At 44.8% G+C, this 16,130-nt stretch overlaps 1 protein-coding gene across 1 annotated transcript in view; it reads left to right on the top strand.

Moving 5' to 3' along the window:
- The first annotated feature begins 2,164 nt into the window (after positions 1 to 2,164).
- The window catches only part of SCUBE2 (signal peptide, CUB domain and EGF like domain containing 2), a 40,609-nt gene continuing 26,643 nt past the window's right edge, over positions 2,165 to 16,130 (top strand). Inside the window, exons 1-7 of the mRNA XM_027737432.2 lie at positions 2,165 to 2,294; positions 4,671 to 4,793; positions 5,235 to 5,360; positions 8,585 to 8,719; positions 14,477 to 14,602; positions 14,988 to 15,104; positions 15,966 to 16,055. Coding sequence (XP_027593233.2) covers positions 2,180 to 2,294; positions 4,671 to 4,793; positions 5,235 to 5,360; positions 8,585 to 8,719; positions 14,477 to 14,602; positions 14,988 to 15,104; positions 15,966 to 16,055 — 832 coding nt within the window. The 5' untranslated portion in view covers positions 2,165 to 2,179. The remainder of the gene's footprint in view (positions 2,295 to 4,670; positions 4,794 to 5,234; positions 5,361 to 8,584; positions 8,720 to 14,476; positions 14,603 to 14,987; positions 15,105 to 15,965; positions 16,056 to 16,130) is intronic.

Here is a 16,130-nt window from a genome sequence, read left to right as displayed (position 1 = left end):
GAAGATTTCGTTCAAGACTAAGATGCTGTGTAGTATCCCAAGGAGCAAAAGCACTGCTGTTGATTTGAGGATCCATAAGGTATGAAAATACCCTATTTGTGTGCAATTCTTGCAGATATTTACCAGTAAGCTATTTTTCTCCCTGAAACTTTGTGACTTTTATTTTATTTTAAATTGCTGGAAAAATCCCCAAACGGTGCTATTTGGGGTCTCTTACTGTCGAACTGCCCTGGTGTGTTTGTTTTTCTTTCCTCATACTTAACTTAGTGCTGAAGTTGAGTCTTAAGAATTCTTTTAGCTACTCTCTCCAAGTAAAGATCTTAGTACCTAGAGCAGCACCCTGTGACTCTGTAGTTGAATAGAAATATTTAAAAAGGCTACACAAAGACATCTGAGTTGAGGTCTGAGATTGTCTGGTTTGTGTCTTTAAGAAAAAGAGATATTTTAATGGCAGTTCTTCATCATAAACAAAGGAGTGTTGTATTTGAAATAATGGCCAGGATCCTTCACAAAACACTTGGAGATTTATGTATAAGAAATGGTTTCATTAGCTAAGATAAATTTGATATTGTTCTGTTTGTTTTCCAAGCTGCATTGAGGTCTTTTGATCTAACTCAGGCATTCCCAAATGTTTATGTCTCACTTTATGTTTTAGTTTACAGAAGTAAGAAGAATGCTTTGCTTTTACTGTGTCTCAGAAAGCTTTAGTTATTTTGTGTGTATGACTCTTCAATGTCTCTTACTGCTTTTTCTGCTACAGTCTTCATATTTGTTCCTACTTCATGTATTTTGTCAAATCTAGTGATAAATATTACTTAAATTAATATTGGTCAAGTTCATTGAGGAAACTTGACTGGAAAGTGCCTGAAATGTGTTATCAGCTTTTCTGTGAGGTGGCTTGAAGTCGCGTACCTGGATGGGAAGTGGCTTCTCTCTACATTTGGGAAATTTGTTTGTAGAAACACCTTGACTGGTATCCCTGTTTGAGGGGTGTGCGAATTCCCATTGTAAGTATGATTGTTTATTCATGAGATCGTGGAAACTTGTCAGGAAAGCCTTCATTCATTTATTACTTTCTGTTGGTAGGGGGACACTTGGGGTATGGTGTGGGGCTGGAGAATCCTTGGAGTGTTTAATGAGCAGCTTTATGTATTTAGAGATGAGATTGACTAAGACTGAAACCGTCCAGGAGACACAATAGGTTGTTTCTCATTGGATTTAAAAAGAGAATAACTTTGATCATTTCAAAAGCAATGAAGCCTGATGCTCCAGTGAGAAAGGAGAGTGGTAATTTATAGCCGCCATTAAGGAAACAAAGACAAAGACTGAGGGAAAGTTTCATTCTGAAGATTTACTAATGTGTATAAACCACTAGAAATAGCTTGGTATTTCTCACAGAACAAAACAAAGGAGAAAGGGCAGTGAAATGGGGATGGGAGGGAGGGCTGGAAAAGAATACTGCCTGCTTTTACTTGCACCCTGAAAGGTCAGACATTATTTAGGAAATTGTAATTTCGGTGAATAATGTATGAGCCACTTTTACCTGCCAAAGGAGGGACAGCTGTGGGAAATCCCTAGTTGGGAATGGAGGTGGGAGGTGTGGGCTCTGGTTTGGCCTTCAGACGGGGATTCACGCACTGCAGTGGGGTGTAATTACACAGTAAAAATTGTAATACCGTGTTTTTGAAGAAACACAAGTGAGGCTGGAGCGAGCTGTGTGCGTTTGGGCTGTGACAGGGTGCCGGCACACAGAGTCTCTGCACGGGCTTGTCTCCGCTGCAGGAGATGATCTCCCGGGCCGCGGCAGAGCGGGGAGCCCCGGCTCAGGCGCAGTTGCCGCTGGCACCCGCAGCCTGCGTGTGAGGTATCCGTGCTCCTTCGGGAGGCACCGGCTCCGCGGGACACCTGTGTTTGGGGCGCTGTGCAGGTGTGCGAGCGCCGGTGCCGGCTCAGGGAGGGGGTTTTCCTGCGGGGTGGATGGGGCGGTTCGCGTGCCGGGGGTAGCGGGGCAGGGCAGGGCAGGGCAGGGCAGGGGAGGCCCGCCCAGCCCTCGCCGCCCCGCGCCCGCTGTGGGTGCGAGGCGGGCCGGGCGCCCGCAGACACCTCCTCCCTCGGCCGCCGCCTCCTCCCGCCCGGCGGCGGCAGCAGCAGCCGCAGCGCAGCCGCCGCAGCGCCATCGATGGGGTCCGGCGGCCGCCGCGGCGCGACGGGGGCGAGGGCGCTGCCGCTGCTGCTGCTGCTGCTGCTGCTGCCCGCACCGGGCGGCCCCGCCGCGCTGCCCCTACCCCTGCCCGGTGAGTGCCCCCTGCCCGGTAAATGTCCCCTGCCCTGACCCGGTGAGTGCCCCCAGCCCCTGCCCCGTGAGTGCCCCCAGCCCCTGCCCCGTGAGTGCCCCCTGCCCCGTGAGTGCCCCCTGCCCCGTGAGTGCCCCCAGCCCCTGCCCGGTGAGTGCCCCCAGCCCCTGCCCGCTCGCCTCATCCCCTTTCAGCGGGTCCCCCCGCGGGCTCCCGGCGCTCTCCCCTCATGGTCTGGTGGCGCTGCCCGGGGCAGGGGGAGGCCGGTGGGAAGGGAAGGGAAGGGGAGCGGCGGCCGTTCCCGAGGTGGGGCCGGCGGGACCGTGCCCGGAGCGGGGGGGTCGCTGCTCGCAGGGCGCTGCGGGCTCCGCGGTGCGAATGCCGCTTTCCCGGCTTTTCCCTCTCCCTCGGGAGTGGGACGAGTCCCGGGACAGGGCATCTTGGCGGAGGGAACGGGGTGTAAACTGCGTGTGCCACGGGTGAAGCCGCCTTCGGTCCCCGAGGAACGAGCCCAGCGGTTCTCCCGCAGCCTCCGCCGCCTCCTGCCAAGTTGAGGGCTGCGATGTTTGCTCACAGTCTCGTTCCTCCAGGGTCTCTCTTCGGCTCAGGACACTGCTACTGCAAGGGGAAATCTCGCTCCCTGTGCCTACGGATTTTTCCTAGCCGTCCTTTCCATGCCTCTGCGTGCATTAGTGCCGGGGCTTCTTGTTGCGGTTCTTTCCCGCACGCTGCAGATCACAGCGGGTTAATGTGGAAATAAGACGGCAGAGCGGCTGTCTCGCCGCTGGCACGAGATGTAGTTGATATCTCTGTGTAACGTCTTTTAGGGAAGCCCCTTCCTTGCTGCGTGTTTTCTGGGACCCCTCTTGCCAGGGCAGGTGTGTCCCGCTGGCTCGGGCTGGGAAGGGGACAACTGTCCGTGTCGGGGTACTCAGCCAGTGCTTGTGCCTGATGCTCCTTCCTGCCCGCTGTCTGTCCTTCCTTGCCCATCCTTTCCTTGTGCCCCACCTACCTGAGTCCCACTAGCTGAAGGCTCCTCAGCCACTCCTGCACCCCTCCTTGCATGACTTGTTCCCTCAATTCACCACCTCCCGTGTTTTTTAATGGCTTGATTTGAGAGGAGGTGGATTCTGCTGCTCTTCCCAGCTGTTTTCCACTGTTTTCCTTCTTCTTGCTTTCTGGTGGCAGTATCTGGGGACCCCATCACTGCTACTGTAGCCCAGTGCACCTGAGAGCCAGAAAAGCACTGCTGCTCTAGCACTGGCTCTTTGCCTTGTTTTCCCACTGCCAAACCCCATTAGGAGTTAAAACTGAGTGAGCACTTTCTGCTCTTGGCAGCTGCTGCAGTACCTACAGGCATATTTTGTGACTGGGGGAAAGAAAAAAAAAAAGGCAGGCTGAATGCTATAATTGTAAATGGGAAAAGTGCTGGCTGAAATTCCCCTTTAGAAAGTGATCCCCACTATAAAAAGTGGCTGACTATTGAAGTAGTCACCTTCTGCTGATACTCATGCACCACTCCTTGTTTTAGGAGTTAATTTTTATACCTGTGTGAGGTGTTGCTCAAACAATTCTCCCTTTTAGGAAGAAAAATCTTTCTCTTTCTGTGTTTTGGTTCTCTTCTGGTGTATGAAAAACTTTTGCTGATGTCTTCTGCTGCCTGTAACTTTTCTTCCTCTTCTTCTGTTTACACTTCTTCATCTCCAGGACTTCTTCCTATTGGTGTTTCCCTTTTCCTTCATTTCCTGTGCTCTGAAGTTTCCACATGGATATTTTGCTTCAGTATGCTGTGCTTTGTGATGACTGGCCAGGTTGTTTGGCAATGCTGCTCACCAGATACTATTCTTGTATTTAAAAAAGTTATTTTTGAATTATACATCTCTTTAATGGTAAGTCAGTCTTTTAACATGTTGGTGGTGACTTTGAAAGTACATTTCTATCAATTCCGCTTGTTACTTTAAAAACCATTTGGCTTCCTGCAGGTAATGCATGGATGTGATCAAGAATTCTTTCAATAACTGTCTTTTTTTAATCAGAAAGATGAAAAATCTCTGATGAATCTCTGTAAAACTGTCAGCTGAGTTTCATGGAGCATCTGGCTGGCCCATAATAGATTGTTTTGGATCATTTATAAATGAGTACGAGAGCTTATCTGAATTGCACACAAATACATCTGTATGCAGGGAGAACATTATCTAAATTTAAGTGCAGATATGGTCTCTGCATGTTTCTGTCCTGACTCACAAATACACACAACATGCGCATGCACACCACAAAGATGTGCTCAGCCTTGTCATCTCGTCCGGGATGTATGCAGGAGACATGCCTTGTTCTCCTCCTGCTGACACCCCTTCTGAACCTGCTGTCTTTTCACAGATGTGGATGAGTGTGCCCTGGGGCTTGACGACTGCCACCCAGATGCTATTTGTCAAAACACCCCGAAGCTGTACAAGTGCATGTGCAAAGTGGGTTACACTGGTGAAGGGAAGAAATGTGAAGGTAAAGTGATTGGAGCACTGTGCTCTGCCTGTGTCAGCATGGAGTATCTCTAAAAAGATAGAGCCATTAAAAATAACGGTTTAGAATGCAGGGGATGATTTTAAATCAAAATAGTCATTGTTTCTTCACCTGATTTACTGCTTGTTTACAAAATCATAGGCAGGCAGTTGGCGTGGATTTTCACCTAGTCATATCGCTTGGCCTGATAATTAGTTTGTTGTTTAACCAGCAGTCTTAAAACTGTAAGGTAAAGCTGCAAGGGAATCTCAGGGCATATTGTCAGTCTTTAGAAACATACAGCCAGTAGTGTGTTAAATGTAGTCTATTTGCAAGACAATGATGATTTTGGACAGCAGTTGCTGCTCACATTTACGCAGTGGTGTCTCTGTCTATAACGCTCAAGCAAACATCCATCACACTGACTTTTGCTTTATTCCTTAGACATTGATGAATGTGATAACGACTTCAATGGAGGCTGTGTCCACGAGTGTTTCAACATTCCAGGAAATTACCGCTGTACTTGCTACGATGGCTTTATGTTGGCTCATGATGGCCACAACTGCCTGGGTAAGAAGCGTGCTCACGAGCAGTGTGAGTGGTGATGCTGACATAACCCTTTAGCTGCACCCATGGCTACCTGCTGGGCTGGATCAACTCAGCTAGAGAATGTTGCATATGGGACAAAGGATTTCCAGGTACTGATGTACCATCTCAGTGTGGCTCTTTCCCCCTGTATAAATGAGGATAATTATGCTATACTTCTGTTGAGTGCATTGGGTTTAAGCGTATGAAGTGTCATCTGTTATTATGCTAAATGAGTTTATATAAAAGAACATGTGCTATCATTATCCTCTCAGTTCCAAAATTGGTTCAGGATCAGTTGTTAATTGTATTTCCAGGCTTAGAAATCTTCTCTCTCAGATATCTATAATGTGGGGGCTTCTCACTCTTACTGTCTGAGTACTTAATGAAAGCAAAGTATGGTTTTGAATGGACAGTAGCTGTAGATGATGGAGGCCATGGAAGTACAGAGGGACTAAGCCAAATGCTTGGAGTTTCCCTTGGTGGTTAGTGTGAAGCAAAGTACACAACTCTGGAAGTGTTTTCAATCCTGGCAACACTCCCTTGACCCTGCATGAACACGCTCTGTCCGACCATCTTTTTCTTTTCTTTACTCAAGACCTCCATAGTTTGTTTTTTTTTTTTGTGTGCCAGCAGGTGAAAAGCTTTAAAAATGGGTAACGAGACCTTGTGGCTTTGCTGTGATAGTATTTTCCAGCACAGGGGTGCAGCAGTGTACAGGAAGTACAGAAAGGTATGAGCTGTCAGCCTGTTGGCAGTGTGGTGCGCTGCCGGTGTTACTTCCCTGGGACGCAGCCTTGTGTTGATGAAGCTGCCCTGCTTCCAGGACCCAGGCTGGGTACCCTGTGTGGTTCCTCCCTGTGCTATCTGTCCCATTTGCTTTTTCAGAGGTGGCTCAGTTTTTCCCTACTGCTGCACTCAATATGGATGTGCCTGGACATGCCTCCATGCCCATGTCAGTCAGAGGGAAACTTGCTCTCACAGCATGATTATAATAGGTAGTTAGCTTGACTGGGGTATTTCCCATTAATGTATGGCATATCAGATGGGGGATCAGACCATCCCTAGGCTGTATTTTTTGCTGGGACAAATCCTAAAAGCTCTGGAGTATTCTGTGGGGTTGTGTTGGGGTTTACCTTCTGGGAACCTGTTGCGTGCCCGCAAATTAACCTTGTTACAGTGTAGGCAGAGGAGAGGATGAAGTCACTGGATTCCAAATATTTAAATAAATTAAGTAGAGAGGGAAACAAAATATCTGCTGATAATTTGAAATAATAGGAACTCCATCTTATTTTTGCATTTGTGTAAACACACAGTGGAGTTCAGTTGAGGTTACCATGAAGAGCTGTTTTCAAATGAACGCATTGTCTCTTACAATGCCACAAAAAGGTATATGTGTATTTTGTACCCAGCAGCCCCTCTAGGGCATACTTCAGCTGACTTGCTTGTGATCAGTGAGACCTAGACATAACTTAGACCAAAATTTACCACCTGCTAAGTTACTGGGAAGCTGCTCAGTGTTGCATGGCAGACTTCTAAAATAAAATAAAATGTCATTGACATACAACAAAGTTTTTACCACTGACACACCAATTTTGAGATGTGATGTAAATGTTAAATAAATATTTTGGCATGCAGCAAATTGGATCACATCTTCTCTTAATCTGCTTATTTACTTTGTTCACGCCAGGGTTGCCCTCCTCTCACCCCTATTTTTGAAGATCTCTGCTGTGTGCCTGGGTTTAAGCCAAATAGACAATTACTTGTTGGAAAGAGATGATTTTTTTGAAAGCTATCCAAGGTCTGTAAGACAGAAACATCTGCTGGAGTTCAAATCTGTAGCACTAAAGACTCATGGTGGCTGTTTATTCACGATTGTTTGCACATTCACATCACTGTAGAACTCTAAAATACTCAGCTTCTTTGTGATGGAGATATGTCAGCCGCTCTATTTCTACAGCAGGTCACATTCTTTTGCATCCAATTGGCTTACTCACTGCCTTCAGTAGACATTAAATCTGTTGTAATACTATATTATGCTTCTTACTAAAAGCCTCTCTTTCTCCTTTTTTAAAAGACAGCTGTTTTCTGCCAGAAATGCTACAATGTTAAATTAAAAACATTGTACTATGAGCCAGGAACAATGAACAGAACAGGGAGCTAACATGATGTTTCATATGAATTTGCAAATGAGACCAATGCTTTGCCTCAGTGATGTTTTGTACTGTTTTTAAGGGACTGAGCATTTTTACTTCCTGTTAAAATTGGCATCTCTGAAAATTAGGGTAGGAAAATTAGTTGCTGATAGTGGTTAAAAAACCCCTGTGCTTATTAAGGGGTAAAATTGCAAAGAATTGGAGATTGGGATGAGCATCCTGTTGTTCAGGCATAGCTGAAGTTTTTCTACTCTTTGGTTCTCTTGCAAGCAAAACCCTTTTGTGTTCTCTGGTGTTGTTGAAACTATGAATATTGCAAAATCAACTTTAAAACTGTTTCCAGAACTTCTGCTCTTGCCCTTGACTGCAGTGAGGCAACATAGCAGCAGCCTTGATGATAAGTGATGATGACCTAGACTTGAGGAGGAGGATGATAAATCAAACTGAGCTTACGATGTTCTGATGAACAGATGTGGTGTGTGAGTTCTAGCTAGGGTGAAAGTAAGGAGCAGGGGATAAGTTTTGAGCTACATTTATTTTGAGATTTTTATTTTTCTTGTTCTACTTTTGCTTCAGAATGGGGGCTTTCTGGTAAAACACCTTTTATAGCTTGGAAGGGTTTGGAGCCAAAGTTACATCCCACTGAGCAAGACAGATTCGTGTATGGTTGCTCAACCTAGATGAAATTGTGTGAGGCTCTGGGGTGATGGTGCCACCCAGCTGCACTGAGGGGCAGGAATGTTTCTGTGGGTGGTGGAGAGCCCTGTTTCTGGCTCCACTGAGGCTACTCTGCCTCAGCTCAGCCAGCAGCAATCCTGGTTAGTTGGCCAGCATTTCTTGGGAGCCCTGTGACCGCTTGGGCAAACTCCAAACAGGGGGAGAGCAGCAGCAAAAATGTACTTTCCCAAGGATGACAGCACAACAACAACAGGATAGCCTGGGGTGTCTCAGCTGCCTGGGTGGCTACATGTGGAGTCGATGTCTGTCTGTGTGCACACCGAGTGTACTGGTGTCAGCACAAAGCTGATCCCTCTCTTTTCCTCTCTCTTTCAGACACAGACGAGTGCATGTTCAACAACGGTGGCTGCCAGCATGTTTGTGTCAACACCGTGGGGAGCTACGAGTGCCGCTGTAAGGAAGGGTTCTTCCTGAGTGACAACCAGCATACCTGCATCCACCGCTCGGAAGGTACCGGCTGCTGCCCTCCGGGCACCAGGCAGCAGTTTCTGACAGAAGCTGACTGCAAAATCTCTTCAAAAGTATTTGTAGGTTGAGGTTTTCAAAGCTGTGAAGTGTGTTGAAGTCCTCACTGCTCTTAAAAGGAACGGTGTGTCAGAATCTTCTAAGTGGCTTTGAAGACTCTACATCCCTTCTGCCTCTTTGATCCCACCTGTATGTCTGCAGTGTTGCGCTTGTTAAAGGCTGCACTGCTCTGTTCCCAGTGTACTTGATGCTCTGTTGTGCAGCTAAGCTGTGTCCTGATCCAAGAAATGACAACAAATGGAAGGACATCAAGTTCCAAGCATTTTCATGGACTTTAGTTACAGGACAGTACCTGCATTACCTTCAGGTACCTTTTAGATTCCCTGCGCAGTGTTTAGGTTTCAGCTAAGAGATTTATCGTTTGTCAGCCCCAAAGGTATTCAAATCACGTTCTTTGTTTTGAGTGAAACCTTTATGAATCGACCTTTGAGGGATCAGAGAGTGTTGGATATCTAATCAGGCATCAGATTGAACAAAATTATTTTGGATGCCCTCAGGGAATACTTTAAAGTGGTTGCTCAGATCAGGGAGTTGTCCATTGAACTGTATGGTGAAAATCTCAGCAAGAAGTATTTAAAGCTGCAAAGCTTTCTTTAATCTATGGCTTATTGCTGGCATGACTGTAAGAGGAATCAAAGCATGAATAAACAAATCTCACTTTAAAAATCCCCGTAGTGAAGAGATCAGCATTTATTGGTATCTATGGCCATCCACAGAGGAGTGTTCTGAGGTGGCTGTCATCTGACAGAGTGACTTGATCCTTTGTTTGACTTAAGAATTCATGTTCTCAGCTTCTCTGGTGCTGGTCTTGGTCTCAAGGGGATTGGGTGAGATGTGATGATTCCTCAGGTTGTTGCCCAGCTTGCCACTGCAGGGGCTGAGCCAGGAGTGGGGACAAGCAGGAAGGCTGCAGTGATGGGACAAGGCATTTCCCTTCATGTTGTCTTGCCAGCAGTAACGTGTGTTTGTGTGCATTCATGGATGATGCATCTAAGGATGAAAATTGGTTGCTTGATCTCCTTGTCTTGTCTGATGCCAAGGGAGGAAAAACTTCCAACTCTTTATTTATACTTGCTGCTACTTGAGTACCTTCTGCTCTCCTGAACTAACAACAGCAACATTCCCTGTCATTAATATTTGTTCCCTAAATTGTACCTATGGAATTCAACCTCTGCTGTCTTGTTTTTGAAGATGCAGTTAATGTATCTTGCCTTTTTTTTGAAAAAAAGGCTTTTTTTTTTTTTGCATAGTACCAAATTACCACTAAATTTGGGGATTTTTCTTTGAGAAGAAAAATGAAGAGGGGAAAAAAGATCCTTTTTTTTTTTTCCCCAAAAGCTATTAAATAAAATATATTTTTGTAAAAACCAATCTTAAGGAAGAAAAACACAGTTTTTGCATTAAATGCTTTATTTCCTTTTTCTTGCTTGTTTTGCTTTCTTTAAAAGCAATTTTTTCAGGTTATTGTGCTGTGACTGCTTCCCTCCTGCCTCCCCTCCATTACTGTAAAGCACTCTGTGGGATTCCCCACTTTTTTTAAAAAAAACTTTTTTTTCCCTTTGATGGGCAGGCCTATTGTAAGCCCAATCTCCCAGTTTTATCTTTCCCCTCACTTTGTTCTCTGCTTTTCTGCTCATTGCTTAGGACTTCTGTTCTTTGCCTTGTGCGTGCATCGTTCAGTGTATGTACTTTATTAGTTCTCTCTTGAGACCTCACAGCATTGATCAAAGCAGCCTTTGGCACCTGCTGCCTGGACCATCTATTCAGTTTTGCTTCTTATCTGTAATATATTGGAATATTTCCTTCCCTGTCTTCCAGCCCAATTAAGACTGTTCATACATTAATGCCTGAGAGACCTTCCTTGTGGCAATACTGGCCATTAAATACACAGGAAAAGACTGAACTGGAAAGTTAAGATAGGAAAAAGAGAGAGGCTTGAGGCTCTTGTATTCCTTCTGAGGAGCAGTTTAACGGGGGAGCCTGAAAGTCATGTGCCCTTCAAAGTCTATCTGTAACTCTCCTCGGGGTGACTTGTCACCTACTGTGACATGGGACTCAAAATCAGGTAGCTATTAGAGGAGAGTTTCATAATTAAAGTTGATTTTTTTTCTTCTGTTGTGACTGTGTTGGTCTGAAGCACAGGGGTACTCTTGATGGTTCTGCCTAGCCCCTGCTTAAATCACAGGAACTGAAAGTGTCCTGGGAAGTTGTGCACAGTCCTATGTTTTTTTCCTTGGCTATCTGCTCTGAACGAGCTCTTCTTCATCCACACATGGGAGAATGAATTTCTCAGCCTTGGGAGGCTGTTAAAGTATCTGGCAGGACAGCCATGCACATGTATCTTGTTTCTGTGTTTAACTTGCACCATATTAGAGAATACAAAAATTTGAAAGACAACAGACGTAATATACGTAGTACATGTTGTGGCTGCTATTGCAGTGGATGGCAAATCTTGCTGCTCTCCCTTGTGGTATTTCACAGGCATAGCTATCTGCTTGTTGGGCTGAATCAATGGCAGTGAATGGGATCTGCAAGAGGAAAGCCACATTTGAAATCCCTGTGTGGACTGAAAGCTTGTACGCAGGGCACCGTCTCAGCTGCTGCTCTTGGAGTCCTTCTGACTGTGGAGAACAGTGATAACTGGAAAGTTTTTTGGGAAAAGGTGCCATAACACGAGTGTAGAAAGCATGAGAAAAGAGTTAAGCGTTCCTGGGATGTCCTGTTCTGCTGGCTGTGCCAATGGTCCTCAATGTTTGCCTTTTAGAGGGTGCCTCTGAGAATCTCTGGTAACTCTTTGTACAAATACATCCTCTCCCACTGTCCTGTTGAGTCCCTGTCTGAGTGTACCCTAAATGGAGCCTTAATGCTCTTAGCAGATTGAGAATGTTGTCTCCACATCTTCTGTGCCAAAAAAAGGAGAAAGGTTTAAACACAGATCATACGTATAATAGATTAGTGTAGCATGACCTGAAAGGGAAATACTGTGCTGGCTTTTCTTGCCTGCATTTTGCCAGGGATGAGAGTCCTCAGATAATTTTCTGGGTAACTTCAAAAAGGTCAAGAAAGAACTTCAGAAAGGACTCATTTGGCTTGGGGTCTTCTCGGCCAGGCAGTCACTGGATGTGGCTCTCTTGGCTGAGTGTGGCAATCAAGGGTCATCCATCCAAAGATACTTGTGTGTCAGTTGGGCAGGGTCTCGTGCAAGAGGAGTTGTGTGTCTGGGAAGCATGTGGTGGGATTTGACCATAATTTGTTTGGGGTTTGGTTCTGGATCACAGTCTGCCGTTGCAACAGCTTGGGAACAATGTGACCTGGGAGGCTCTGTGTCCGTGAAGGAGTTTGTAGTCCCGCAGCATTTATGACTTTAAAGACATCTCTTTAAAACAGCTTTATAAAATAAGGCTGAGAGAAGTCTTGCACCACGTTTGGAAACAAGCAACAGCTTCACAGTAAATGCTAGAATGTGTGGCTGCTGGTATCTTCTGTGTAACACTACCTTTTGGGTCGGCTACATTTTGGTGGGTTTGGTCAAGTAACTTGTCATAAAATGGGTACTTTGTTGTTAAAATGCATCCTGGTTTGGGAAGTGCAGTTTCAACTTTTTGTGGAGACCTGATAGAATTCTGCTCACTCAGAATGGAGCAATCCCAAATGGAGCATTTAAACAGTTTGTCTGATGTCAGTGAACTTTACCAAAGTACCTGCTTGAACAGTTTTCTTTTTGGTAGCTCAATAGAGACAAAAGAATAACTTTGTTAACAGAAACTAAGCTGCTAATTCTCTTAATGCTCTCTAATGCCTCTGAGCTAACAGACCGAATCATATTACATGCTTAAGACCAGAACTTTCCCTGAAACACTGGTGTTAATGAGGGTAATTTGTGGCCTCATAGGTTGACTGTTCCTTGACTGACACAATAATGGATGACAGCTTTCATGTGGGCTCCTTGGACTGTGTCTATGTGCTGCAGGATTTGAAGTCTCATTGTCTTGTTGGACTTCTGGAGAGTCCTCACTGTGGGAAAGGAATCAAAAAGCCAGTAGAGCAGAATAATCTGGGCTCTGCAACATCCATTCTTTTGTTGCTTAAAGCTGTGTTAATAGAGAAAGGATACTGTAGCTGGTGCTTAGATGGTGAGAATAGCAGTGAAGAGCAGGGACCTAATTGAAGTGTAGTGGAATAATAGTGACGAGCTGACCTCTGCTTGACAATGCAGCGGGTTTGTTTCATTTAGTAATAAGGCTGCAAAAAGGGCTGTGTAAGTTTAAAAAAGATATAAGGTGTGGAATTGTTCACACCATCCCGTTTTAGATTGGGTCACCCTTTTTGTTCTGCCTCTCATCGTGCATCTGCTCAACTCAGTAGAAGTTCACTGAGGTGATGTGGGATAAGCCCTTGCAGCCAAAGTATGTTCCACTTAGTCTTCTCAAATGAAATGCTGTCGCTGAGAAAGAGCATTTTGGTGTAACTTGTCTCATTAAAGCCAAATGGGCCAAGGCAGAGAATTTTATGGCAAAGGTGTGTTCTCTGTGTATCTGAGGAGACCATTCAGTTGTCTTCTCTCCCGGTTTTGGAGCACTATTAGAGGACTTCATCAAAAACCTGTGGTATACTGTTGAAAGAAAAACTCTTTCTTTAATTTGGTCTAATAATCCTATTTGATAACTCAGCCAGCTGCTCTATGGTTTTATGTTCTGTGTGCACAAATTGTGTGACCATCTTGCCAATGGTAAAGGCATTGATTTCACTGAACCACGGGGCAAGGTGAAGGAAGTTTTTACAATAGTTTTAGGAACTATTTCTCCCTGTTTAATTGTCTGTGTCGTTTTGCAAAGGCCAGACAAAACACTCTGGCAGTCATTCTGTGCATGAACGGCTTGTAACTGTCAGAGATAAAAATGACAGAATGTTTTTAGGAGGTGCAGCAAAAGGAATACAGTCCCTAGTGTCACACTGCTTTTTCATTTGGTTAAAGCAGGCACTGGTGCTAAATTCTGTCTAGTTGGGAAGGTATGTAGAAATACAGAACACTGTTATAGTCCTCAGTGAGTTTATTTTGAGTGGTATTCATTGAAATCAGAAAAAAAGGAAACAAAATGGTTAACAAAAAAGAGAATTGACGTACAGCACATGTACAATCTGCACGTCTGCCTGGTCACTCCTTGGTCACCGCTGAGGTAGGCTATGACTTTGGAAATCTGCTTAGAAGGCCAGTAACTGAAATTGGGATGACTCTTGCTACTGTTGGATAAACATTCCTTTGTCTGGTGGCTGCTCTTTTAAGCAGAGAAATGAGAACTTCACTTTAGACTTGGATCTTGCCAGATATCGGCCGCCTTGCGACTTTTATAAAAGAAATGAGGAGGTTTTATGAACACCAGTATAAAGTGAGAGCATTAGATGAGAATGTGGGGGCTGCACAAATCTAGGGATGTTGCTTTTTGACCTCGCAGTGAAAACATGGGCACAGAAAAGATCACAGAAGGAGAAACCTTGGGGCCATTGACTTTGCAGGATGACTTCTTGCCTTTCCTGTCTGTAAACTGAAACGTCTTGTCCTGACACTGTAGAGTCTTCCCAGAAGTAGCAGGCTGTAGTCTGTGTGTGTGTTGAACTGACTTTGTTGCCTGCACACAGAGATGCTGAGGATGCTGACGCTCTTGCACTTGTCCTGTTTTGCAGAAGGCATGAGCTGCATGAATAAAGATCATGGCTGTGCCCACATCTGCAGAGAAACGCCCAAAGGAGGAGTTGCCTGTGAATGCCGACCAGGATTTGAACTGTCCAAGAATCAGAGGAGCTGCATTTGTATGCAATATTCTGCATATGCTTGTGGTTTCCCAAAGTGAACAAATAGTGTTCTGTTTGCAGTGATGTGGGATTTGGTATGTTATAGCTAAAGTGGGATGACACACCTAAGTTGTGTGCATTTGAATTAAGATAGAATCAACGCCTTTTGTGGACACTATCACACCAGTCTATTAATTGTTATGGTGTCTGTAGTTTGGGAATTGTGCCATCATTCATAATGGCAGGAAGTTCAGCTCCACAAGAGAGTGCTTCAGTGTGGCAGAGTTCCTTGGGAAGGGGGCATGTTAGGAAGGTGTAGATGGTCAAATGGCGACAGAATTTCACACTGTCTTTCAAAGATGCTGGAAGTACTTGTGAGATGTGAAATATATTTTCTTCCTAGTAACATGTAATCATGGAAATGGGGGCTGTCAACATACGTGTGATGATGCTGATAATGGGCCTATTTGTGGATGTCACCCCAAGTACATCATGCATGTGGATGGGAAAACCTGCCTGGGTCAGTATACGGTGGAGGGAAGTAGTTTGATGTTGATGACCAACTCTAAGGTGGTGTGGGGTTGCTGTGTGTTCATGATTAATGCTCCTCATAATAGTATGGCTAGAAAATGTCAAGGAATTCAAAATTAAGAAACCTGTTAGTGTTGGGTCCAGGCAACTTATTCTTCTCTACGTAAGTAGCTACCTAATATATTGCAGCCTGCAATTATCACTGGTCCTTCTGAAGCACAAGGCCTGCCACTAACCAAAGAAGGCTTCCTTCCCTCTAGAGTATTTTAGGTTCAGTTTCTCGTATAGCATGAGCCAGAGTGTAACCAGGGAGTGCATCTGTTAAAACCAGAACTCTGAAATCAATTAATGTACAATTTTTGCAAAGCTGTTATCCAGTAAAGAAAGTACATAAGATTTATAAACTCTTACAGTCTCTGGAAGAGTTTGTTGTCTGTTGATTGAAATCAAATGCTTAGACATAACTGGCTAGTCCTTGTATTTGTTCATGATAGATGATGACAGTGTGCTCTTAAGAGAACAGTTCATGACAGTTCAATTAGTTCTTTCATCTTGTTGCTGTTTACTACATCTGTGGCACATCTTTTGTTTTGTTAAGAATACTGGAGCAAACATGACTTGTAAGGCAGCCACAGAAGCAAAGTATTCTTATGGTTTTGACTGAAGAGTCTTCATGATTTTCATTGCTACTTTCTTTATAAAAATAACTTGTTTCTGCCTAGTCAGTTCTGTCTGTCTCTGATGATTCAGCGTGTGATGCAGCAGTTTGCATGTGTGTACATATTGAAAGTCAGATGAGGTTTCTGGTCAGTGTACCTTTACTCATTGGCTTTTTTTGTGTTCCTTACAGAGAGGGAAGAGGCTGCTGTGGAAGTTTCAGAGGGGAACACCACAGCAGCAGCTGATGTGGACAAGAGGGTGAAGCGACGGTTGCTTATGGGTAAAAGTGCTGATCCAAAATAATTCTGGTGTTTGTTGAAACCTTTTGGATCAAAGAATTGGTGTGGGTTTGTTT

This window comes from Pipra filicauda, unplaced genomic scaffold (assembly GCF_003945595.2).
Source record: "Pipra filicauda isolate LSUMZ 115617 unplaced genomic scaffold, ASM394559v2 scaffold26_size5592650_pilon, whole genome shotgun sequence".
NCBI classification, from domain to species: Eukaryota; Metazoa; Chordata; class Aves; order Passeriformes; family Pipridae; genus Pipra; species Pipra filicauda.
This window is presented reverse-complemented; position numbering and strand designations above follow the sequence as displayed.